Raw genomic sequence first — 27,668 nt, 5'->3', positions numbered from 1 at the left:
TGACACGTTTTCTTCTCCCACCCCACCCCCTTCATCCCTTCCAAGTGCACGTTCCCCTTCTCCAAGTCCTTCTCTGCCGCTGCCATGCACGTGTGTGAGAACTAAAAGTTGGCGAAAGTTTCGCAGTCAAAATTCGCCCTGCAGAACATGTTTCGCCCTACTTATTACCTGGTGTGGCCTGTCAGAAGAGAATGCTGTCGGCCCTGCACATGTCCAGCTTCAGCTTTGGGGCCGACAGAAAAAAAGCTAAACAAAAAAAGAAAAACAAGCGTGTGGACAGCGCTGCAAATGAAAAACAATCGCTCGCCACTGCGGGAAGGCAGCGCTGTTTATTTTTGCATCGCACTTTCACTTTAAAGTGAAAGCGCGATGCAAAAATAAACAGGTTGTGCCCTTTTGGGACGGCCCAGCCGAACTGGAACGCACGGCTTGTTTACATAACACGCCTCCTTGCGATAAGAAACTGCTTCACGACAGCCGTGAAGCAGGCCATCCAGTCCGGATGGGCCGGACAAAAAAGCGAAAAGGAGGCACCTCAGAAAGCTTATTTCCAATGGCATGCCACCTTTTACCATAAACGGTGACGCAAGCCAATGGAAATAAGGGGCGGGGCTTCAAGCCCTTTTCTCAAACTCCTCATTAACAATAAATCTCGCTGAGCGAGTTGCGCATGTGCCCAGCAACGCTAGGCGAGTCCTAAAAAAATGGAGACTTGCAGCCAGAGCTTCACGGTAAAGAAGTTGTCTTCCCAGAGACCCTGAGAAAGGAAGCGGTGTTATGGGGTAATGCGCTGAGCCCAGCAGCAGGATTAGGAGCAGGGTTAGATGGGGACAGAAAATAGGCCTAGGCACCAAAATAAAAGTGGCCCCTATTAGCGAACCAGAGAGCTTAAAATTGGGGCAGTTTTAAACTTTCAACGATACACTGTTTTGCAAGATATGGAAGCCTGCATGGATTTGACCTTCCTGCAGGCAGTTTGTTTTAATATCAGGGAAATAAACAACAAAACCTGACACACCCGACCATAAAACAGGCCCACAAACAGCCAAAAAAAGTCAAACACACCGACTGTCAGAGCAGCCCATTAAGCGCTGCCCTATGGGCACCCCAACCCTGATAATTATCACACAACTCATAATTCCGATCCCTGCACAAACACCCTGAGCTCGTAATTGGGGCTTTTAGCACATGTCTATAACTGCTTCCCCACTTCTGCAGAGCCAAAGAGCAAAAAGCCGATTTAATAAAGGATGAATGGATGGGAAAAAAAATCTCAGCAGTTTGGGAAAACATCTTTATTCGTGAAGTTCATTGATTTTAAAATTAAAAGTCATACAGACAGGTATACATCATGAATTACATAGACATCCTCTATTGCATATATACACAAAAATATTTGTCACTATTATAGTTCACCTCATATTTTTTTTATATACAGTGGAGAAGTGTGGCTCACTGGTTAGAGTAGGCAGACCTGGAAGCAGAGGTCAGCCCGGGACCAGGGTTCAATTCCCGGCTCGGCTGGGTCTTGAGTCCATAAATTGTCCATGGACTCGATAATTCTCGCTCCAGTGCATACTCGATTCATGGGTTCACACTCTGCGACTCTGGGCAATAGCTTGCTTAATCTCCACAATGGCCCCTCGCGGCGGGATGCCTGGCTTTCACCTTGTGGATGCCCTGCTGGGTTATCTCACAGGGGAATACCAGGACGGGTTCCCTAAGCAAGCGCTTAGAGACCGGTTGGTGATTTGCGCTATATAAATATCTGTACATTTACATTTACATATTAGTATTTAAATCTTCTATTTCCCCCATGAGAAGAGAGTAGATTTACATTTGAGTGCACAAAGAAACCCAAAGTGACAGGCGTGACCGTGCGCGGTACGGGAGATAGTTTCCTCATCACTTACTGCTAATCTTCATTACTTTGAGTCTCTCCTTCCTTGTGACAGTGCAACGGTGTGAGGGGAGTCCGCTCATAGAAAACAGGCAGGCAATTATCTTGCTACCAATGGAGAAAAATAAAAAATAACAATTCATGCTCTCCTTAGCAATAAAAACCCTCCACTAGGTGGCAAACAGCCTATGGTGATATCCATAGGGGCAAGGGGCAGTGGGAGGCAAAACTCAGATTAATATTCCAATTATTTACCAGTAATTGCATTACTCTTATATAATTCCGCTTAGATTAATTACAAAGTGAGTCTGATGCGCCTCACAAACACCTCAAAAAGTGAAAAAGTATTAAAACCCTCACCACTTCCTCTTTTTGTTGACTCAAACCCCCTAATACCGCAGCTGGCCTGGACACAACACGGCGGGGGGGGGGGGGAAGGGCTAATTCATTTAAATGAAAACATACTCTGAGTTAAACAATTACCGGTAAGTAACTGGAACATTACCTCTCGCACATTTTCACTATGATTAATTACTAGTTGAGATGAATGAAGCAATGACATAGACCAGGACAGCTGACTTTTCATGCTCAACTCAGGTTGATTATTTGTGTTCAGTCCCTCCTCTATTACTTCATAGTGGAAAGTTCTCTGGATCCCAAAACCCCCGTATGTCCATTTCCCAATTTACCCTGTAACGCCTGATGACAGTAGGGGGTGTAGCCACTTTCGCTGCCCTACATATTTCTGTCATAGACACTTCCTAAGATTCTGCGAGGGATGTAGACATGGGTCCAGTGGATCTACCTTCCACCCCAGCTAGAGAAGGGCACCCCTACTCCCTGTTGTGCTGGGCTATTAAGCATCAAAGACACCTACTCAGAGTCTGAATGGAAAGCGGTTCCCCTTTCCTGGCCGGTCCGACAAACAAACAGGAAAGAAGAACCCCTGAACTCCGAAACCCTGTCCACAAGTAAATGCAAATTTCAAGTCACATCTAGGTTGTGCAACTCCACTTCTTCAGGAGAACGAAGATTAAGGTGAAACACTGGAAGAACAAATTCCTGTGCCCTGTCAAACACATAATTCACTTTGGCACAAAAGATGGGCCTGGTCGTAGAACCTCCCTGTTCGCAAACATTCGAAAAAAGGGATGCCTTACCAAGAAAGAGCCTAACTCTTTCAACCTCCTCCTGGAAGTAATCGCTACCAGAATGGAAGTTTTCATGGTTAGCATCCTTCACTTAACGGTCTCAAGAGGCTCAAAAGGCAGATTGCTTCAGAGCATCGAGCAGCAGAGAAAGATCCCAAGAAGGACAGACAGGCCAAGAGAAAGGATTATGGTTAAGGAACCCTTTAAATGACCTGTGAACGAGACCATCCTCATCCTGAAGATTCCCAGAGAGGTTTTTAAGGCCCTAACCGTCGCCCATTGAATCCTAAGGGCTGATACCTTCACACCTAAAACAATTCCATCCTGCAGAAAATCCAACTCTTGAACCAGCTCAGCAGAGTGAGGATTTAATGGTCTGGAATCTCACCATATCTAGAACAAAGTGTAGTGCCTAGCATTGGAAAAGAGAATGGAAGTCCTTCTAGAATCCTGGATAGAAGAAGCCACCCTTTATGAGACTCCTTGCCTAATCAGCCCTGCCCTTCTAACCTGCAGGCTGTTAGCCTGAAAGTTCTCAAGTTCGTCGGGGGGGGGGGGGTGGGGAGGCAAATCACAGAGGAGAATGAAGTATTGGAAGAGGAAACCCCTTGTCAGTCCTCCTCGACAATCAGATGAAACCAAGCAGGGCAGGGTCATGCTGGAGCTATCACAATCGCTGTAGATTTCGCCTGTCTCAATCTGATCTGATATATCTGATTGGTAAAGAGAAGGTGGGAAGGCATAGAGGACTCCATCCGGCCAAGGGCAAAAAAGAGCATCAATTGCCCAAGTCTTCTCCTCCCTTGGACTGAACAGAGGAAGAAAAGTGTTCGGTGCTGATGAAAATATATACACCCTTGGAAGGCCCCATTTCTGACAGATTTTTTCAAACATCTGCCTGCACAAGCAAAATTTGCATGAGGAAGGATCTTAACCGGTCTGCTCCAACATTCAGTTCCCCCTGAATATAGATCACCTTCAAATCTATAATTTTGCTCTGGGCCCACAGAAAGATCTGATCCAAAATGGTCAACAATGCTGGGGACATTGTGCCCCCCTGCTTGTTGATGTGTGTCTTGGTTGTGTTGTCAGTTCTGATAACCACAGCTCTGCCCACCACAAGATGCACAAATGCAAGAAGTGCAGGCCAATCAGCCTCCAACTCCCTCCACCTGCAGAATCTCAACTGTTACACCCTGGCCCAGTTACCTCAGATCTGTCTAGACCCCATCCAGGCCCACCCCCATCCAGGCCCACCCCCATCCAGTTGCACTGGCATCGGTCATCAGTAGGAGTGGGTGTTGAGGTGACAATTGGACTCCCTTCAGAATGTTCTCTGATAGTACCCGGCATGAAAGCTCTTCTTTCATATCCGGGGTCATTGAAATCGTTGGAGACAAGTACTGGGATGACGGAGACCAATAGGCCAAAATGTGCCTTATGATCTTGTTCAGAAGAGGTCTGAACAAGATACTAAGAATATGGTCGTCTGCACCTGTAACCAAGCAGCCATTTTTGGATTGTCCAGACACATGAATTTTGTAGACTGGGAATCTTGATGATCCTGCTTTTGGGCTGCGTGATCAACGCTTTGCTATTCCGACACCTATCTCCAATGAACGTCTGGTCTTGAGCAGGCATCAGAGGAGATCTCTTTAGGTTTCCTAGAAATCCATGGCGTCTTAGTACTGAAAATACTCTTGCGACCAGCGTCTCTGTGGTATCTCGTGATGATGAGGCCACCAGACAGTCAACCAGATAGAAAGTCTGGCAATGCTCTCGCGATTCAGAACGCCAATAAGAGGTGCTAGGAATTTGGTAAACACTTGGCGTAGACTGTAGGCCAAATAATAGCACCCAGAATTGGAAATGAGAGGAATCCACCTCGAAACATAGGAACGTTTGATGCTGCTTGCTTTTGTGGAAAGAAAGTCATTTTCTGACACCAATGGGATAACCTATAGCAAAGAGCATCTTGAAGTGTATTGTCTTCACCAAGATATTTACTCCCCTTGAGTCAAGTACCAGCCTGTACTCTCCGTTGAGGAAATGGCCAATTTGATGCAACGACTCACAGTACCCACAGAAGGCTTACCACCTCTGGTAGAAGCCCAGAAGGTGACAAACAGGGCATCAAACTTACAAAAAGCATCCCTCTGAGACAAGTAAAGATGGAGCTTCATATGAATCTCCAGGCAACAAGAGAGATGCTTCAGGGGACAGAGGATCGGGGTAAAAAACACAAAGAACAATTTCCTTGGAAACATGAAAGACTGTAAACACCTTAGCGTGGAGAGATGGGTTAGTCTTTGGAACAACCGTGGGTGGGAAATAATTCATATAAGGGTCATGGCACAAGATAACATTCTGAATAATGTAGTGGCCACCAGAAAGAGTATCTTAGCGAAAAACAGATCTGTGGGAACATCGAAAAGAGACTCATAAAAAGGCAGCCTAAGGAGGATGAAGGACAGATCCAAGGAAGGAACTTATCAGTTAACTACAGGCCAAGAATTCACAAAACTATGTAGAAAGCAAGAAGTAGAGTAATCAACATGGATAAGACAAACTAAGATTCCATAAAGGCCTGAACTGCTATGCATTGGCTGTGCAGAGCTGACACAACCAGGCATAAAAAACAACAATCTCCCACTAAAACCATCCAAACCAATCACACTCTTGGGGTTGCAAGCCCCAGAAACCATACCTAGAGGAGATGTGGGGCCAGTGTTTCATATATGGCTTCAAGGTATAAGAGTGATAATCATGATGGATAGCCAGAGCCACCTCCCTAAAACACAGGACCATCAACCTCCAGACCATTATGAGCAGACACCAAAGCCCTGGAGTCATGAGATGGGAGAGAGGAGACAGCAGCACAAGGAAAAACAAGGGAGGACCACGAGAAAAGTCCAGAAAAACCAGGAAGCAAATATGGCAATGCCACACCGGTGCTACCACCTCTCCCCTCACCTTTTCAAGCCAAGCTAATAACCCAAGGATGAGCAGAATGGAAGGAGACACATAGGGAAGACATAAGGAAGCCCCCGTGGCCACAGAAGGGAACAGGGTATCCACCTCCTCACTCTTCCCCATCCTGTGCATAAAGAGCCTCTTTGCAAATAAGAGGCAGAAGAGAATCCTCCGGAGAAGGAAACAAATCAACTAGAGGAGTCCCCCACCCTTTAAATCTCTTCTGAATTCAATCCAGTGTATTTTGGCAATGAACTGAGGAGACAAACAGGTGCCTGCGGCTGTTTGAAAGACCTTTCTTCATCTCTAGAAAGTTCTCTGTTGTCAAAGACTGAGTGAGCATCTGGCCACACAAAAACCCATCCTGCCCTCTCCTAACTGAGGAGCAACGTAAAGCCGGCAGAACTCCAGAGGCCAAAGATCGATGACCCAGGATGTAATTGACCAGGGGCTTTAAATGGAACCTGCCCTATGGAAATGCACAAGTAGCAGCTGACATGAGCCCCTTTAAGGTGCAACCAGTCACAGAGAGTGGCAGCGCCACCTGCAACAGATGGAGACCTGAGACTGTAGTCTGCCCACTAGATCCACAGACAAGAGAAAACTCACTCCAGGTCTGTATGGAAAAGAGTCCCGATGATGTCGGCTTGAGAGAAGCAAGACAGTGGGACATTTCAGTGTTAGTGAGAAAACGATGGTCCCTCATAGATTAGCACAACACAGCAGTATCTTCCATTGCCTTAGGAAGAGAAGAGGCAGGAATTACCCAGTAATCTAAGTAGGGAAAAACCCTCACCCTTTTAGAATGTAATATCCAATCCAGAGAGGTGAGAACCTTATTTAAATCCTGGGTGCAAAAGGGGAGTAGCAGGAACTAGAAGTTGTGGGAGTCGACCAAAAAGCGCAGGAAGGGCTGAGGGTTGGCATGATAGGGATGTGGAAGTACACGTCTTTCAATTCTAACACCAGAAGCCCCTGGGACTAGATAGAGGAATCCTCTCCACTCTGTCCCTCAGCATTTGAAGTTCCAAGTAGATGGAGAGAGCCTGTCTGCTGCTTTCCACAAGCGAGATGGCTCCTCAGTATAGCAGCCATGAAACGCCAAAGTTGTGAAAATTGATGGAAAGAGGAAGGGCAGTAAAAACTACTTGGTCGCACATCATGCATCCACTGATGAGCCAACACCCTCCTCTTGCAAGACACCGCCACACCACTTTTAGGCAATACAGGGAGCTTCCAAGAAGGCACGTTGCACAGCTTCACCCAAAAACCACAAACAGCCCAGGAGGGAAGATGAAGAAGTATGCCAGAGGCATTCCCAGGACCACAAGCTGCCTAGCAGGCAAGCCAGAAAACACCAGATACCTTGACATATTGCATAACAGTGGGAGGACACAACACCACAGTGGACACACTGCACAAAGGGCAGAAACTACGTATCTTAAGGGGCAGAGCAATCCACGGCTAATAAAACAGGATGCTGGGCGTTTATGCGAGTAGTTTTAGAATTTAGAGATTTGTTTTAGCGGGGGCATGAGAATTGCCTGTATTCTAGGTGAAGACGTGCGTCACGCTTTATAAAGTTGGATGAGGTGTAATGCAGTATTGAATGCTGGTTCATGTGTCTGAGTGTGTGAAGAAAGCTCGAGTGTGCGTGTGGATGAGGCAGACATTTGGACGAGTGAATGCTTGTTGTCTTAGCTCCTTTTGAGTTCTTTCTTGTTGTCACACAATGTATCGGGTCTTTCCATAGCGATTGGGGTCTTAGTTGAAGTCACACATCAGGAAGGGCAAGCAGCAGCAGGGAACTGATGGTGGAAGGCAAAAAAAGAGTCCCTGGGGAGGAATAGGACGTACACCGGACACTACTTCAGTACAATTACTGTCACGACTGGTAAGGTCAAAGTAGTCAACGCATCATAAATTATCGAAAAAGGTCCGCCAGCTTCAATAAAACAGGAGCTTTTACCTTCCAAAACAGACCATCTTCTCTAGGTATATAGCCCACTCATCTTCTACAGACTGAAATATAACGTATTGCTCTTTAGTATTTATATAGCATGCAACCAGTACACAGGCCACAATGCACCTTTAACCTATAGATTCCAACCTCTTCACCCATTAATGAGTTTCCTTGCTCAAACTGAACTGAACTAAACTACAATAGAGCTCAGTCGCGTGAAAGATTTTTCATTTTTGTAAACAGTCCTTTATTTAATTTATCAGAGCAGATATTCCAAGCATGCAGTTAGGTTATTTCTTACACTGTGGTACCTGTTCACTGAGCTAGAGGACTTCATTTAACATTCAATATGGTTCTTGCAATCTTCCCAACTTGGCAAATGTTGCCAAACCTAGTTTGAACATGACAGCTAATGAGTAACCTTCAGGAGAAAAATTGCAACTACAAACATGTGAACGTAAACATTAGTCAAAAATGTTCTTATATATATGACCTAATATCCAAAATGTTTCCTATGTAAAACAAGACGACACCATCGCTGCGCTGCTCGGCGTGCCGTCACTCCCGCTTGGAAAGACCGTAGATCCCCACGGAACGCCACATAACATGCCCCTCAACAAAGAATGTCATAATAGATCTTTGGTTTTTTGGTGTGGTTGCGGAACTCTTCGACCATCATCCCAACACGAAACAGGACCTCCTCGTCCCACCACTTGGCCATTATCTGCAAATATAAAGAGGGAGGGGATATACTTAGGTTAGCTCAGCTCCGGGTTTCAATACTTTCAATAGTTTCTAGTCAGTCAGCACCCTCCACACAACATCATAGGACAATAAGCAAGCCAGAAATACTTGGAAATTAAAAACTGGGGAAAACGTGCCCGTTCAGTGTCTACGGACCATGTTGTGCAAGTTCTATATGGTATGTTAATGGTTTTCAACATGCTAAACAATTTTTGGGTAAAGTTCAGCTCTGTATTTTGACAGAAGACAGACCTACTGTCTCCAATATTCTTTCAGTGTGCTTTTGGTCTGCCCCTTGAACCCGTGGCTTTTTAAGACAAGCATCTTTCAGTCAGTGGCGTGAGACAGAGTAAATTACATCTTTGGCTCAACCCATTAATGTATTTTTCTCTCACCTCATGCTATTAGTTGAATAAATGATGCCTTAGCAACCTGCCATACGTAATGTCATCACTACAAACTGGGTGGTATCTCATGTTACCCCTTCTGGGTTAGTGCAGGGCTTAAGACTCACTGAGCTACCAAGCTGGGTCTGCTGAATCATTGGACTAATACATCCACTTCAGGAACGTGTTTAACCAGTCACAAGTTCAAATGCTAGCAGGTTCATTCAGCCTTTCATCCTTCCCAGGTTGATAAAACAAGTACAATTGAGCTGAGAAACAATAAACATCTGTTGTTTCAGTCAGCGCTAAGATACCCCTGCTGGGGTGAACGTGTGTTTTACAAATACATATGTTATGTCATAAAGAGACCACTGGTAGAAGACTTTGTATTTCCTCCAAAAATAAAGGAATATGAGCTCTCGTCGCCATTTTGTGCTTTCGAGTTATATCCAGTGGCTGTTGAAGTACCTCTATGCCATATCCTTGACTGATGAATGCAAAGCACCACTTGTCGGTGACTATAGCTTCCTAGGTCTCTGGGTAATATCTCAATTGCCCCTGGACGGGGAAGTAATCATCAGTGGATACGAATGTCTGGTCACTTTGTAGGGGTGAGAGGGCTTCCTGGACTCTGTCTTCACACTCTGCCAAAGCTATGAAACTGCTGCTGCTGCTGAGTGTGACACGCTTGTTGCCATGATCACACGGTTTACCCTGGTGATTGCGGTTGTATGCATCCTTGTTGTCAATAGGTTTGTGTACAATGTGATCGCCTTTCCATAAGGGCCCCTCCTCTACAGGTTCCCCTACTCTGTAAGGTACCCATTGGTTTTGCTCCCTTATTTTCATGGTCATAAATTCACTGGATGGATGGCTGGAGAGAAGGTCTCCATTTAGATGGGCTTTTACGACTGTAGCCTGAACCTCCTGTTTAAACCTTGACACTCGCAGCAGGGCATGGAGCCTGACTGCAGCACCTCTACACAGCTATTCTCTAGCAGCTTCCGAGGTGTCAAAGACAGATTTAAGGCATGTTTTTGGATTTGCTTGTGCACTTCAAGAAGGTGTAGCGTGACCTCTTCTATTCCCTCCCACTGCTGAAATCAATACCAGCTGAAAAATGCTGTGGAATTTGAAATGACCCATTTTGTCATCACTGCTCACCTCCACTTTAGTCGCTATAGAATCTAACTTTGTGCTCAATCGGTCAGGTGGTAGACGCCTAATGGCTGCTAGATTTTGTGACTTTTTCTGGTTGTAGCTACAATCAGTAAGTTAGTTGCTAAGTGCAGTCGCACCAATGTATGCTGAGTGTAGGAGGCTGGCTTAGTATATGGTGCACACTTATTCAAGTGAAGCACCTTGCCTTAATCCAGACAACCCTTATGGTGATTTTAGTGGTCTTAGACAACCTTAGAAAGCTCTCTAAGTGGTAGCTGTGGAGAGCAGCCTTCAGACGTAGTCCAGAAGGAGTGTTACGCAGCTTGTTTTAACAGAACTAATCATATAGTGTAAGTTGAGTGAAAAAGAACCACACAGTGTAGTTATAAAAATAGTAATTTATTATACACACTCACTAACACATTGGTATATTTCCTACCCGGAGATATAAACACAATACACACAATATTTCAAAAGGAGAACAGGTAAGTAGCAGAAATACACAGTGGTCTCCAGGGCAGACCAAATCATGTACTAATAAAGTGGAATGTGAAATGCGACCGAAGTCAAGACTTGACCCAGAAGACTTAGAAGAGCTGGGGACCCAAGGAACCACCAGAGGTAAGTACCCAGGAACCCTACGGAGGCTGAGTGCAGAGTGGAAACAGCAGCGTACTCAATGCAGTCAATGGGAAGGTTGCGGTTGCAGATGTCAAAAAGAAGGACCCTTCCCAGAGGACCCTGAAGAAACCCTGTGAAAGATGGAAGGTTGGAGAGTCACCCGCCCCGTGTATACCCCAGTAACCAGGATACCTACACCAGGTAAGCCAGGTGCATAGGTGCGAAGTGAAGTCGGAAACCGCCGTAGACCACAATGGAGGATTTCAGTGAAAATGCAGCTGGTGAAGAAGGTGAAAGTGTTCGGTGGAATCCAGGGGTGAATTCTTGAAGCGAAATACCTGCAGCAGAGGGGATAGAGTATATGCCACTCAGGAGTGACCAAGAGGCACGGAAGGCCAATGACCACCGATGACGGAAGATGCAGGAGAGGTGATGGTGACCTTGTCGCTGCATCTGTGAGGACCAGGTGATACTGTGGAAGACCAGGAGTCATTCATGAGCTGTCCTACGTCAGAAGTCGAGAACCAAGGGGTTGGAGTCCGGCAGGGGCACCAACAAGCCTTGGCAGCAGCAACAGGTGTGGAATAGGAAGGTGTCAGGACCAGCAAGGTCCAAGGGACTCACCAAGAGCAGGAGAGTCAGAGCAGGCCCCGAGCAAGCAGGGGAGTCCACTGGAGCCAAAGAAGACCTTCAAGAGGACCCACAGGCTGAATGCACAGGAGTCGCAAGAGGAACTTGAGCAGCACAACAAAGCTGCAGGCCCACGGAGCGGAGGATGCGGTGAGGACAAAGATCTTGGTAGGAAGAGATGATGGAGGCTGGAGCTTCTTGGTGCTCGAAGATCTCTGGAGAAGAGTCAACAAGCCTTGGCAATGGCAAGTCAAAGCTGTGCACAGGAGTGCTGTTCCAGCGGTTCCGACGAGGGATACTAGCCTCAAACTCAGTGCGAAGACAGTGCACACCTCGAGGGAGTTGCGGAACCACAGTCTGTATTGCTGGGCCTTTCAAAGTCCTGAGGACGTCAGGTGCAGCAGACCGGTCAGCTTAGTTGCAGGGCATGCAGATGCAGGGGAGTGACCCCTTCACTCCAAAGGAGATTCCTTTGAGTGTCTTGGTTGTCCACAGGCCTGGAGAAGAACACGGATGAAGCACGGGCACAGACGACGCAGAAGACTGCAGGACGAAGGGACCAGGAGCTGTAGGAGTCTTCCCAGATGCAGTCTCGGTTCCCAAAGCGAAGTCCAACGAAGTCCAAAGTGCCAAGTTGGTAGAAGTGATTTCAAATCTAAATCTTGTCCCATGGCGAATCTGAAGAGCCACCCACAGGTAAGCCCTTAAGTACCCTGGGAAAGGGTTGGGACGATTCAGGGTTCCCTCCCAAAGGAGGTACTGGACAGAGGGGAGGATACTCCCATGTCCTTTGTCCAGTTTCGCGCCAGAGTGGGAGCAAATGGCTACCTGAACTAGTTCAAACTGGAGCATGCAAGGAGGGCACCAAATGTGCCCTTCAAAGCAGTCTAGTGGCACTGGCAAGCGCTACCACCCCACTAAGTCCTGTCTGGGAGGTGGTCACACGCCCCTATGACAGGAAACCTATTGTTCTACCTTCCCCTGCTCGAACTCAGCTCAGCAGCAGGAGAGCAGAATTGTGTTTGTGGTTGGCAGCAGCACTAGCTGAAAGGCTGGTACCGAGAATTCAGGGGGGGCTCCCTAGGGGAGCCCCCCAGTACATGAGATCCTGCATCTAACACTGGAATCGGTGTTGGGGTAGAATTCCAGCATGTTTGATACCAAACATAACCAGTTTCGGAGCAGCCAATATATAGTTAGACATCTCGTAATTGACTTGATGTGCGTTATATGTATAAAATGGCTGACCGCACTCACAAAGCCTGGAGGACCGACTCCTAGGTTTGTAGGGGTGTCCTGCTCGTGCAGGGCACCCTCACACTTATGATCTAGCACCCTGCCTTCAGGATTGAAAGGCCTACCTTAGGGGTGACTTATAGGTTTTAAGTGCAGTGACCTCAGATATAAGGACACTTATATCGGTCGTAAGTGGTTCTAGCACCAGCTTACACAGGCTGCAATGGCAGGCCTGTAGTCACCGTTTGAGTGGTCCCTCATGGGTGGCATAATACATGCTGCAGGCCATGGGAAACCCCTGGTGTACCTATGCCATGGGTACCTTAGTACCATATACTAGGAACTTAGACGGGGACACCAGCAGCCACTTAGGAAGGTACCAAAGTACTTACCATAGTCCAATTTGGGGAGAGCGCACAGGGACTGGGGTCCCGATCAGCAGGATCCCAGTCAGACTAGTCAGAACCAGCATCACACCAGCAAAAAGCAGAACACCAGGCAAAAAGTGAGGGTAACCATGAAAGCAGATCCTACTTTCCCACACTGAGCCTCTGGGAAAGCTCTGCATTTGCTCTCAATTTGTGTGATTGTCAAAGCTGTAGCTGGTGCCTTAAATGTCTCCTTGCCCTGCTGCATCACGCTAGGCAGAATTGCTAGAAACGACCTTAATAGATCTAATAAGAAACTAGACTCCCACAATTCTTCCTTCACCTGGATATCATAAGGCACGGTGCCCCTATCTTCACCATTGCATGGCATGAAGAAATAGTAGCAGGTGGTGAGGATCTGGTAGGATACATGACTTGATCATGTTCTGGAGATCCATCATGTACATTCTCCCAGATTCCCCGATCCTCCTCTTGTACATCCTCCTGTTCTTTTAGGTGTGGTGTCTACTTTGTCTCCTTGGTGTTCTCATACACACCAGTTGCATGCTTTAGTAATCCTATTGAGTGTTCCCTTCCCTCTCCATCTTGGTCTCTTCAGCTTGGCCTCAAGCAAAGCTGGGCACCAGCCTGTCTCACAAACGTGCAATGGATTGGACGGAGTTTTAAGACACACACTCAGTGCCCGTACCTCCATCTGCCTCTCTGATGGCCCCAGGCCGCAAGAGATCAGATGGCGTTATAAAGGCTTTGGGGGAGGCAACTGAAGGGGGGGCACAGGTTACATGCAGCAGGGCTGGATCAGAGAAAAAATAAGGCTCAGCAACCAATGCTCAAAGCACAACTCTGTCCCGGGACCCTGAGTGATGCAAGCGGTGGTTGCAGCTTCACCTGCTTTACAGCAGCAGGGAGACTTGTTGCTCCGAGAGCGGTGCAGATCTCACCATGAATCCGTACAGGCTCCTGGGCTGGTGAATTCCCTCTCCCAGGGCGGCTCCTTTCTGTATGGTACAGTCCAGCGTGGCCTTCTAAAGGTACCGAGCACATCTCCTTTCAAGGCTGCCCATTGCGTTTCCAGCAGGATCTTGGCACCGAGATAGTCCTAGTCTGGAGTGAGGGAGCAGGCAGGTGACTCTCTTGGTGACTCGGTCCTCCTTCTACAGTGCGGATGTACACTTCCAACCTTGGCCATAAGGACTTCTGGAACAAACTACTGGTCAAGGAGGACATTATTGATCATCAGATCTCACCAATCAGCTCTATTGCAATGGTCAAAACCTGTGAGCTCTTCCAATCAGAGACTGAATGGCCACTCCATGAGCCACTGACGCCCTGGCTCTGGACAACAGCAGTATGTCGTGGACTGGCTCCATGGTGCCCACGTACAGATGTTTATTAAGCCCAGACAACAGGTGCCGTCTTTTGGAGATGCATATCACAAAGAGGGGGAGGAGCACAGAGTAAGCCGGTAGAGACATGGCGGCACGCTGCAAAGCTTTGGCTCCACTTCTGCCACCGGCAATCCATGCACCGTGCAAACATACATCTCACTTCACTATGCACATTAGCGAAGATGAAATGGACAGAAAGTGAACAGCTTGAAAGAATAGGACTTCAAAGGGTAGCCTCCACCTCAGCCACTGACAACAGCACCCAGAGGCTAAATCGAGGGGAAATAAAGAATGCTCCGGGGGCAGGCCCCCAGGTCTGCAGTGACACAGGTTGCTTTGTGTGAGCCCATCACCATCTTTGGCATCCCCACACAAGTGAAATCTAAAATGCACTTCACTGTGCACTCTTACAGTTGATCACAAATACTCCACTCGAGTAAACATGTATGGACTAGGAATTATTTTGATAGACTCAATTCCAAAAAGTTCAGCATTATCCGTTTAGAAAAATATTTGTCTGAGCATCAAACCTGGGGTTGAGTGTAGACAGTACTTGTTGCCCACTGACAATATGTGTGGCAGTCTAAACGATCCATTATGGACTTCCAGTGATACAGCGGAAGAACAAGGGGCTCTCCTACCATGAGCCATAGATTCAGGTAACTTATTAATGATGGGGAAAAGAAGCAGCATTAACTTCCGTTGCTTTTTCTTCGTGCTAGTCTGTCACGGTCCAATTGCGGACCCCACTCCCCCCATATTGCAATCAACATCTTTTTTTTACCTGCAGGCTGATGGGTAGCCCTGCCTTGCTGTAGCCAGCCGGCACTACCAGACCAGGAATACCCGTGAAGTTCCCAAGCTGCATAAATCTGAAAAAGAGCAAACAGGGTCATCTGCCAGCCTGAACCAAGACAAGAGCAATCACAAATGGCAGAGTTAATAAAGAGATCTCACCCACGATCACGACAGACGCACAACACACTTATTTTAACAATGCAGATCTTCATGTTATATTAAAAACTTAAACCCGATTTCCATTAATCAACAACAATTTTGCAGGGCATGCACTTCCGTTCCACTCCAAAAGTTTCTGTATTACTACTGAGCAGAAAGCAACAAGCCATGTTTTATAAAGCACTACATGTACAGGGTTTTGGAACAGAAGAGGTCAAAAAATACAGTTAAAAAGGAAGAGGAAGTTAGAGTCCAATGGAGCTGGTGAGTAAACACATCACTCTTCAAGCTTCTGTGTGCAGCCACACCCTAAGTAGTTAGGGTTTCAGATGTCTCCTAATGGAGCACAGACTAAATCCAGTAGTCCACACCAGCCATAAACTGGGCCTCTGTCAACCCACCAAGCGTTCAGCTTGTAGTGGTAACAGCACCTTTCAGAGCATAGCTCGAGATTGATGCCCTTCACCACTCTGCTGACTTGAGAGCAAAACAATGGTTTGGATTCAAACTTTGATTTGCTTGACAGTAAGGCGTAGGACTCTGAGAGGCTGATGGAGGCTTAGGGGCTGGTCGAATGGAAAACGTCGACTCCACTGCTCCCGGTCACAGAATTTTGCTGATGCTCAGTCAACGATATGTTGTTTAAGTGAGGAAAAAAAATATGAAGGAGATTAGTGTTTTTCATTTTTTGTGATAATTGTTCCACAAGCCACAAGCGCATTATTGTACTACTGTCCCCAGGATGCCCAAGGCCTGGCAGCACAGGATGGAATGCTCAAACGGTTTGAGATTTAAAACAGGAGGATAATGAGAGAAGGTGTCTGTTTTGTTAGACATCTTAAAGTGGGCGGGGTAGGGCATGAAAAGGGCATTTCGACCAATGTGCTATTGCCTGATCTTAAATCCAACACCCGGTAGACCTGGGTGCGGGAACAATGGCCCACTCGTGACTGAACGGAGCAGAATTCCACACAGGAACTCAGTTTTCTAATGGAGAGTGAATCTGAAGAACAAGGTCCTTACCTTCGGTAACGCTTTTTAGGTCTCGCCTGACCCCGCGCATGCGCTGGTCTGGCGAGACTTATTGAGAGGGCTCCAAAAAGTGCTACCAGGCCAGCCTAGAGCTACAGTGCATGTGCGCGGGCGCGCGCGCTGCGCTTTACCGCGATTACTTTCACTTTCGCCGCTTTGATGTTTGATCGTGAACGCGATCGTGATCACTTTCGCGGCCGCACAGCCGCTTTGCATAGCCAATAGGTCTCGCTTTTGGGACCTTATAAGTATTTAGTTATGCAACTGTTGCATGGCTAAACACTTATAAGGTCCCAAAGGCGAGACCTATTGGCTATGTCAATGCTTGTTCTGGCTAGCCACAGATTTGTCACTTTTTTAATAACCCCCAGGCGTCACACTGGATCTATAAAGTTTCCAGCAGCACCTCTGCAAATTGGTAGGGTGCACCATGAGGCTCTGCACCAACGTTTTTCTACTCCAGAAATGAAGTGCTGAGCCGATATAGCCGCCAATCCTGCACGTTTACGTCAGTTTCTTTCGAGACCGTGTGCGCCCCCAGATGCAAAGACACAAAAGCAAATTGGTGTGACCAGTGGGCAGATTCCTAGGCTGGGAATCTATTAATTGATAATTCACTCCAGAGAACCCCACAAAGAGCGGATCCTCCACCTGGTGTTCTTTGATACGATCTACATAAAAGCTTATCACTCTTTTGTGGTCCAACCGATGGAGCCTCTCCTCCTCCTTAAAGGGGTGAGGCAGAGCACAGAACGCCAGCAAAGTGATGTTTGGACCGATGTGGAATGGTGTCAAGTTCAGGCAAAAAGGATGCCTGTGTCTGCAAAACCAGCTTGTCAGGGAAGAAGGTGGAGTACAGTGGATTGACAAAGAGCTTAAAGCTCCACACACGCCGCACCGATGTTATGGCAACGAGGAACAGTGTCTTGAGGGTGAGGAAGCGCAAGGAATGGCAGTGAAGCGGCTCAAATGGAGTATAAATCAGAAATGTGATGACCAAGTTACGGTCCCACTGTGGCATGACAAAGGGAGAGGAAGGAAACAAATGATGTAAACCTTTCAAAAAGCACATACTAACCGGAGACTTAAACAATAAGGCTCATCTGGCAACCGCAAAGAGGCTGAAAAAGAAGAATAGTTCCCCTTTACTCTGATGAGCAAGTCATTGCATGCTAGGGGCAAAACAAACAACAAACATTGTATTTCTTTGACTGAAGGGGATCTATCTGCTGACTACCGCACCAAGCGACAATTCTGCTTGTGATACATTTGGCCAATCTAATCATCCGCATTGTAATCTGTGATGCTCAATGACACTTGCATTCTGAACTGTGGATTTTCCATGCACTGGTTTGTACAGAATATTGGGTCGATTAGTTCCAAATGGAATGTGTTTATTCAAATTGGTGGAGCACTTTGTGAGGCTTGCGGTGCCACCGGCAGTTTGTATCATGGTTTCCAAAAAAGGAAGCATGTACGCATCTGTTTATGGCATGTAATGCTGTAGATTCACATGCTGTGCATTTTTGTTCTAAGAAGTCTTTCGAGTCACAAGGTAAAGCGACTCCTCCCTTAGCTGATATTGAGCATGGGCATCAACTCCATAGTTAGAATGTTTTTCAGCACGATGGGTTGAGAAGGGAGATAGAGAATGAGAATGCCAGAGAGGTCCATGCAACAGAAAAGTTGAAGTTAAAGAGAAAGAAGATATCTGCAACAAACAAAAGCTTCCGGGGAGGAGGGAGGCGCGTGTGGATCACCAGCACTGCAGGTCACAAACAGATGAGAGGGTAGATACACATGCCATGCGTAGAATGTAAAGCAGTTCCTCCATAAAGTAGTGGCCAGTCAGAGGCTGTTGAAGAAGACTGAAATAGTGTACGTAGGGTAGGCTGGCCCACTTGGACCTGCTGTCTCGCTAGGACATCCACACTTGGTGAACGCGTGGACTAGGTAGCTACTTTACATATCAACTGTTGCAGTGGTTTCGAAATATTTTCAACCCCGGATCATGGCCGGCTTTAGGGCGGTGCGACCGGTGCCACCGCACCGGGTGCTGGCTTCCTGGGGGCGCCGTGTTTGAAAGTTAATTATGCTTTTGAAGCACCTGCTGCAGCGTTTCTTTCCCTCGCAATTACCAGGCCTCACATAAATGTCAAGATAACTCGTGTGATTTATTATCTTCCTGGAGAGAGATCAGCATTTTGTATAGTTGGGGTTTTGACTTCGGTGAAGTTAGTGCAGAGGGTTAATATGCCTGCTGCAAAGAACGTGTACCAAGTAGATTACAGAGTGCGTATGATGTGAAGAGATCAGCAGGTTACTGCTTTCAAAAGAGGCATCCTTTTGTTACTTGCAATTTATAACTTAAAGTCCTAATATAGAATAGTGAGCTATTAACTTTCATCCTAGAACTGCATACACACTGCAAAGTATACATTATTAGAACATTGATTAATGTCGCAAAAAGGGTTAATTTGGCTAGAAATCGATTATTATTAAAGAAAACTCCCAACTATGCTGTTTCTTTTTCGAATCCGAGTTTGTGCTTCTCCACAGCAAGAACCTTAAACTACACTGCCTACCAGTATGGATGACATGCGACTCCTACACTTTTAGTCCTTTGGCTTATGTAACATTTCCTATACAGTGATTTACACACGTATGATTTATTGTCTCTGTGTAATGTGCGTGTGATGCAAAGTGCTCGGACACCCTACACTGGTATGAGTGGCGCTATATAACTAATTCAATGCATTGAGTGTGTGTGGTTATGGAGACTTGGTCACTGTTAAAGGGTGCTAGTGTGAGAATCCGTGGTGGAGGAGGTCATTGGGGGGGCGCCAACAAACAGTGTCGCACAGGGCGCCACCAGCACTAAAGCTGGCGCTGCCCAGGATCACTTGACATCGTGGCTGTTGGCCACGGCTCCCCATTATGTTCCATGTGTTTTGGTGGGAGGGGGGCTAGGGAAGGATGTAAGCACGGCCTTGGGAGTACTTCCATTTTTATCCCTGAAAATAATTGGGATAAAGACGATGAAGGTATTATAATCATAGATGTGATCCAATTGCTGCCTTAAAGCCTAGAAACACACCCTTAGCCCTGGAATTACACCCACAAATCTAAGACCCCGCCCACAGGGAACTAGCGTCTAGTCTTGTACAGGTCTAGCCCACAGGCCAAAGAAGTAAAAGGCAACAGCGCCCCATTCCGTGGCTCTTCGGATAGCTGCTCCTCTTAAACATGCTGGCTTCTCAAAGTCATTGCTGTTTACTTTGTCGCAACTGTGCTTAGTGTCCCTGAGGAAGCGTTCTTGCGCTATTTCGATGGGCAGTCACATCCTGGTTAGTGGACGAGGCTAAGACAGACTGGCGCAGACGTGAAGCTGAGGAGAAGAAGCGCAGTAACAAAACTAAATGAGGAAATGTGGAGGTAGTATGTGGTGTAACGGCCAGAGCTGCCTACTATGGAACAGGGGAACCGGGTTAGAGTCTCTGTGTGCGCTCAACATCCTGTGATTCTGGGCAAATCACAATCTCCCCGAGCCACAAAAAATGAATGTGTCCTTGTGTAATGTAACTGGTGCGCATGACTGTTGCGTTTACTGAAATAGTGTTGTCTCATCAATGTAGTATATGAGAGCCCTATTTATGTCTAATGTGTGAAGTGCTCCTTCTGCTAATGAGTTTGGATATGGGAACAACACTGGTAGTTCCATGGTCTTGGTGTGGTGAAAGAAGAGATCACCTCGGAAAGAAACTTTGGATTAGTTCTCAGAACTACTCTGTCAGCGTGTACCTTAAAAGAGAACGGCTGCTCGAACGTCAGCCCTTGGATCGCGCAAACCCATATGAGAGCAGTGATTGCCACTAGGAAAGCCACCCTCTAGGCTAAAAACTGTAGAGGGTGAACGAATGAAGGGGCTAAAAAGTTGGGGGTGGGGGGCATGAGTCTAGTGAGGACTACACTGAGGTTCCAGGATGCAACAGGATTTATCTGGGGAAGGATAACGCTCTTCACCCCTGCCAAGATATCCTTAATAGCAGGGATTCTGAAGAGGCATAAGTGCCCACTGTTCAGTATGTTGCCACTGCAGAGAAATGTAAACAAAGGGATGTGTAAACCAAGCCCCAGCATTGCAACTGCAACAGGTAGCAAACACTATTGTGCACTGTTTTAGTGGGTCAGTGTATTTGGGTAGAAAGGAGTGGATGAACCTTTTTCACTCTGGGGCATAAGTTCCCTTAGAATGACCATGCATTTAGGGGGCAAATTAAGGTAACCAAACTCTAGGACTTCTGTAACCAGATCGCTAGGTTGAGCTGCCTGGGGTTGGGATGTCTGAGGGTGCCCTGATGTTGTGTGAGAAAGTCCGGGGAGTTTCTATGTGACATGACAAGAGATGACAAATCTATTTCAGGAAAACCCAGCGTTGTAAATAGGGGGGCAGGACTTCTTGGCGGAGTTCCCGCTTGTGGACTTGTAGCTGCATCCTGCTGAGATGGTCTGCAAAGTCGTTGTCCGCCCCCAGAAGGTACTCCACTAACAGGTGAACCTTGTGGTGGATCGCCCAGCGCCAAATGTCCTGTGCCAACCCCAACAGCTGTGAGGAGTGCGTGCCCCGTTTCTGTTGGTAGCACATGGCAGTCATGTTTTCTGTTTTGACCAGGACTGTCCGGTGACGAACATTGCAGAAAAAAAGCCACGAGAGGCAACTGAACTGCCAACAACTCCTGTCCCGTAGATGTGCCCCCCCGTCCACGAGAGAAGCGTACATGTTGTTAGTCAGTTGGGGAGCCGCGTCTCGGAAAGGCCTGCCCTGCAACAAAGCGTTGCTGTTCCACCACTGCAGAGAGTGAGGAGTGCTGGTGTTTATCAAGGCTAGATCCTCCCACAGACGGTGAGGATCTGTCAGACATTTGTTTGCAACAGTCTTTGCACGGTTTAAAACTTGAAATTTTGGGAAGTGACATCGCCCTTGCACATTATAACAAATATTGCTGATGGTAAGGGTCTCAACGATACGAGAGGTAGCTCCGGATCTGTGCCTGGGGGGGGGGGGGGGGGGGGGGAGGGGGGAGGTGGAAAGAAAGAAACTACTTCAGCGCACAGGAGTGGCACCTATACAGGCTTTGCACGTCATTTCTGAAGTGGAACTGTGTGGGTGCAGTGCTGTATGGCGCCATCTACTGCCATGCAGAGGTACTGCTGAAAAGATTCTTGATCCAGTGTGATGCCTGGGGAATATTCTAAATCTGCAGCTAGAAGTCCCTGTCAGAATTCTTTCTACAGACCCCTCCCCTTTTTCCCCCAAACAAATTATATTTGCATTTACAGCCGTAAGGTCTAAACCACACATGTACAGATTAATGCATATGAATATGGCATTATTGTCTGTTAGCGCAAACCGGGAACAAAACAGTAGCTGTGCAGTGTCGATATCGTACTCCCCCGGTGCCATCCTCAGATGTCTTCGGACGTATGTAGATCATATAGCTGTGTAGTAGATCATATAGCTGTGTAGTAAGTCAGTATCCCTACCTGGATGCATCTCCCGGACTAGATGTTGGGAGGTCAGCGGTGTCAGCAGACTACAGCGGGATTCCCCCCACCGCTGCCAAATCTTGGAAGGTTTCTGTGGGCACCCCTCTGGCTATGAATATTGGTAGTTCCAGACCCATGCAAAAATGCATGCCTGGTCTCCAAACGCCTAGTAAAGGAGGGGAAGTAGCCTTCCACAATCTAACTATATCACGTTTTGCTAAGGTAAGGCCCAAATCAAGAGGTATCGTTTGTACTTGTTACCCCAAATTTTAATCGGTAGCATGTAGGACAATCAATTTCAGTGACATTGGGAGATGCCAGGCCAAGATATCAAAAAGACGTGCCATAAACCCCCGCCAGAACCTCGCTAGCACGTCACAGGACCATGTTGTGTGAAGGAAAGTACCCTCCTCAGTGCTACATCGCAGCACATGGGAGAGGACACTAGACCAGCTTGCCAGAATCTATGTTGTGTGAAGTATGCGCGGTGCAGATATTTGAATTGAATAAAACGTAGGCGTGAGGAGACCCCCACCCTTTTTTAATGAGATGAGACTGGGTTAACTACTTGTTTTTGAAGAAAGGCGTTGACGTTTAGTTTTTAACAGGGAGACAGAACTTGATTTTTGGTGGAATTGCCGGAAGAGACTTGAAAGTCAAGGCACAGCCATATTAAACACTATTTTGCAAGTTCTCTCATTAGTGATAGCTTGCTTTTCTGAAAAAAAGGTCAAACTGCTTTACCCTTACCAGAGTTAGAGAGGCTTTAAGGAGCAAATATCACCGCATGCCTTCCGCCGGAGGTTTTCCTTCTGCTGAGGTTTATGGTTCTTCGTGGTGCACGTTTGTAGGATTGCTTTTGTTGATGGCACTGCTGCATATTGAAGCCTTTGCTAGTAATAATGCTGCTCATAGGCCTTGCATCTGTGTCTTCTGTGCTCTTGGTTTATTTTCCAAACTCACTGCTTTTGCAGTTTCAGCTTCAGGCTTCTTGTGGTGCATTTCTAGTCGTGACCATAGCAATAGACTTGGCATCATCTGCTGGGCTCCTTGCTTGAGATCAGTGAGCCGTAGCCGAGTGGAGTGCCTAAAAGTCATGGAAGTAGCCGTATGCTGATCGTTCAGAGGAGTCTGCTGCTGCACTTATGTCGCGATTTCGTTTGCCACGATTAGATCAGTTAGAAGCCTTGTTCGGCCAATGATTTTGATGTGTGTCTCACTACTATGAAACATTGCAATGAAACATTTTGAACAACTACTTTGCAACAGATTGGAAGGTATTCTTGGAAAATCATCCAGTATAGAGTGGGCATGAATGGAGAGGGAGGAGAGAGAGATTCTCGCAGAGGCATCGTTTGCATGTTTTGTTCAGTGTATTTCCTGCCCCACACAACTAACATTTCTGTTTCATTATTTGAATGCTTACTTCGGGATAAAAAATATTTAGCAAGCCTAGTCTTATAATCACGCTTGAAAAGTGCCACTGACTTTTGATTACCAGTCCCTTGCCACACCACAAGTCCACATCTCACAGAAACTTCTCATAGGAACGTTCCTGCACCCAACTCTGCCTAAACATTACCTCAAGCGAGGACAGCGAGCAACTGAAGACCTGGAAAACCTCTCACAATTCTGGATGTTCAGCAGTCAGCTTACACTGCACTCCACCAAGACCAAATTCAAACTCGTAGCCAACACCACCAAACAAACCCAGGTCCACAATGGGATGTACAAAATGAACTCGGAGTAATTCACTGCCTAATTTAGAAAGCAACCTTTCTGACAAGTACCACATTACTAGGAACATGCAAACAGCCTACTTCCAATATCACTCATGTGACAAAGAAAACACACCTTCTCTAAGTTGACTTCAGAGCCACTATGTAATCCGGGGTCCTCACCGATCAGGACGGCGGCACCGCTTAGCTCACCAGCACTGATGATGCCCATCCGGTTACAATTAAATGTCTCACTCATACTGCTAGCTAACTCAAAGCCTTACAGAAACCGGACAATAAAACCACATCTCAGGAGAAACTTCACAGGCTCTGGCCTACTTCATCATTAATGTTTATTTATTTAAATAAAAAGTTTTATATAGCGGGAACATGACCCAAGATGGCATCAGAGCGCTTCATAGAGAATTGCAAAACAAGTAAATGGAGACAAGTGTGTTAAAACAGCAAAGTAGACAAAACATATAGAGGTAAGTACCTCCATGATAGTGGAGGGGACCAGTATAGCGAAAATAGAAAATATCATAAGTAAGCAGAAGTGAATGAATAAGTTAGCAAAAGAACGTGGGAATTGAATACAGCAAAATAATCCGGAACAATGAAGGATGTAAACAGGCTCATTGGGCTAGGAGGTCCCGCCAGAGCTTGGCTGACAAGACAATAGGCAGTGGCTAAAGTCTAATTCTGTAAAGTATTAATCAGTAAAGCTTTAACTTCTTTTTTGAAGGACACTGTTGAAGGATTCAGTCTGGTTTCTGCAGGCAAGTAGTTTCAGATTCTCAGGGCAATACCCGAGAAGGTCCGATTACACGTTTTCTGTTTTAAAAATGTTTTTGGTTCAAGCAGCAGGGGACTGGAGCTCCCGAAGGATCGAGCACCGCCAGAATGATCTAGCTTTACTGCGCGGTACAGAGGGGTGTTGCAATGATGAGCTTTATGGCTCATGCAGGCAAGTTTTAGTTGTATCCTTGCCTCTAAAGGTAGCCAATTTAGAGATTTCAAATCCGGAGAGATGTGGTTGCTTTTTTGGATCCTGTGATGAGCCTTGCAGCCGAGGTCAGAGAAGCCCTAAGAGGAGCCAACTTGTAGCTCGGTAGACCGCAAACGGTTGCGCTGCCATACTCCATTCTTAAAATGACTAAAGCTTGAACAGCTGACTTTAAGTCATCAGGGGGGAGGAAGGGTTTCATTTTTCTTAGGATGCTCAGTTGGAAGTTCGCTCCTTTGGTAGTTGAACTGATGTATTCCTGCGTGTGCAAGTTCTTATCTAGTATTATTCCCAGAGATCTCGTGGAGTCTATGATGTGTGGTGTGCAGTTGAGAGCAGATAGCTTTTTCAGATATGTTTCCATACTGGGGGCTTGCTTGGGATGGGAGATTAGGAGGAATTCAGTTTGGAGGGCGTTACGTTTGAGATGGTTGGAGGTTAGCCAATGGTGGGTTTTGTGCAGGGTTAAGTTGAGTGTCTTGATATAATCAGGTGAAGAAATTTTCATGTACAATTGGGTGTCGTCCGCATACACGTGAATATGGATGTTCGATGCTTTGAGGGTTTCAGTAAGAGGCTCCATGAATACATTGAAGAGTGTGGGTGAGAGAGAGGACCCCTGGGGTTACCCCCAGAGTGCAAGGATTGGAATTGGAGAGGGTTTGATTGGTTTTAACTCTCGGGGTTCTGTTATGGAGAAACGAGGCAAACCATTTAAACACTGAGCCGGAGAACCCCATCATACGTTCCAGAAGGCTGAGGAGATTGGCATGTTTGACAGTGTCAAAAGCTGATGAGAGGTTGTGGAGGATTAAAAGGCAGGATTAGTTGCGATCAAGCAGTGTAAGAGCGTCATTGACTATGTGAGTGATGGCTGTTTCGGTGCTGTGACCCTGACGGAAGCCTGATTAGAATTGATCAAGAAGCTGGTATTCCTCAATGTGGTTACGCAGTTGGACATGTACACATTTCTCAAGGAGAGATGTTTGTAATTGGCCGGAAGTTATTAAGGTCCTCTGGATAAGCAGTAGGTTTTTTGAGAGTGCGCATTACCTGTCCGGACTTTAAGCAGTCTGGGATCTCACCTTTAAGTAGGGAGGCATTTACAATCTTGGTCCAGTGTGGAACTAAGGACCTTTACAGCTCGTTAAAGAAATTGGAGGGAAGGGGATCGTTGAAGTGATTTGAGGGTTTCAGGACTGAAAGAATGTTGACTATGGAAGCATCATAAAAGGTTGAAAATTGACTCCAATAAGCACTGTTTTTGGGTGAATTACATATTGCAAGATGGGGCTGCGGTGGAAGGAGGGAGGCGAGTAGGAATGATAGATCGCTCAAGGCAGTCCTTAGATTAGATTTGATCTTGTTAGACTTCTCAAGGAAGAAGGAGGCAAGGTCCTCACAGTTTGGTTGTGAACTGGAAACCATTGGAGATAGAACGGAAAGGTTATTGGATTTGAAGTTTAATCAAATCAAACAGTTTTTTACGCAATATCTGGCTTTGTCCAATTGGGTTCTGAAGAAGGTCGCTTTCGCAGTTCTGATGTGTTTATTATACAGACTCCTTCTCAATCTCAAAAGCTTATGGTGTTCAACGGATGGGGAGGTTCTCCATGAACGTTCGGATAGTCTCAGGTTGCGTCCGTCTGAGTTTAAGCTATCGTTGAACCATGGTTCAACCAACACTCCATTTTATCTGGTCAATAAACCCAACATCTCAGGAAGTAAGCACAATACGCAAAGCCATGACAGTGGGTTGAAAATTAAAAAGCACAAAAAATGAAACTCGGGAACAAGGCTTGTCAAGTTAAGCGCCAAGGTTATCAACTACATCCCACAATAGATGATGGTCTTACCTTCACTGCTCAGTTTCGAAAATCAATGGGAATCAATTTAAAGAGCCTCGTCCACCATTGTTAAAACAATTCTAGCTTCTCCTGCTCGCTTAGTAAAACTAGAAGATAACCCCGTACAAGATCCTGAATCATCTCATTCGCCTCGCCCATGTACAGAACTGCCCTTCTTACTTCACACTGTAGAAGCCCCAATCCATTAATATATGCATACATGTGGAGGGGGCTAAAATTAGAGTCTGAATTCAATAAAAAGCTTCCGGTGCCCTACAGGGTACTCTAATGCAGAAAATACTAGGAATACCACCAAGTTTTATTGTGTCCTGCAAGAATGAGGTAATCCTCAGACAAAATCACCACTAGAAAGGGATTCACAATAAACCACTCAGGTCAAAACCCAAATAATTTATACTATACCACTACAATGCAACTATCAAAACAAGAGTTCCTGTTACACACACAAAGCATAATTGTTTTGATTGACATGACCACTGGACCGTACTGATGTTTCCCTTACCTCATACTTCGTGCCATAGTTACAACATCAATGAATCCATGAGTAAGGTCAGAGTCTTGGATGGCTGGAGCTGTGCACGCGGTACCTGTACAGAAAAATCATAATTCAGCCAAACACTACTTGTAGGGCTTGTGCGATCACTGGGTGGAAGTGTGCTGGGAGACCTTTGAGACAACGCATGCACCAGACTAGGCATGTTGCAACAACGGAGATGTTTCCTCATCTTTTACGCCCAGCATCCCTATCCCAAAGAGCCGTCATTGTCCCCCATCAGAGGCGGTTGCCCAGTTACAGTGCAGCAGTTCCAGTACGAACATCCGTTATCAATATGGGGAGCTGGCTTGCAGTGGTCACCTATTAAGCACAACTCTGCTAATCTGCTGTAAGTGCGTGGAGTGCATCAACAACCCAGTGAACTAAACAACGCAGTTAATTCCATTAAATGATTGAGCTTTTAGAGCAACACAAAAAGTGCTGGTGTCCCAAAATCTTCAAA

General features: G+C 46.4%; 1 protein-coding gene across 1 annotated transcript in view; it reads right to left on the bottom strand.

Moving 5' to 3' along the window:
* Positions 1-8,210: 8,210 nt before the first annotated feature.
* LOC146801648 (uncharacterized) overlaps positions 8,211-27,668 on the bottom strand; it is a 203,952-nt gene continuing 184,494 nt past the window's right edge. The window contains exons 18-20 of the mRNA XM_085621130.1: positions 27,173-27,257; positions 15,327-15,414; positions 8,211-8,711 (exon numbers count right to left, since the gene is read on the bottom strand). Of these exons, the coding sequence (XP_085477256.1) occupies positions 8,601-8,711; positions 15,327-15,414; positions 27,173-27,257 (284 nt within the window). The 3' untranslated portion in view covers positions 8,211-8,600. The remainder of the gene's footprint in view (positions 8,712-15,326; positions 15,415-27,172; positions 27,258-27,668) is intronic.

This window comes from Triturus cristatus, chromosome 8 (genome assembly GCF_964204655.1).
Source record: "Triturus cristatus chromosome 8, aTriCri1.1, whole genome shotgun sequence".
Classification (NCBI taxonomy): Eukaryota; Metazoa; Chordata; class Amphibia; order Caudata; family Salamandridae; genus Triturus; species Triturus cristatus.
This window is presented reverse-complemented; position numbering and strand designations above follow the sequence as displayed.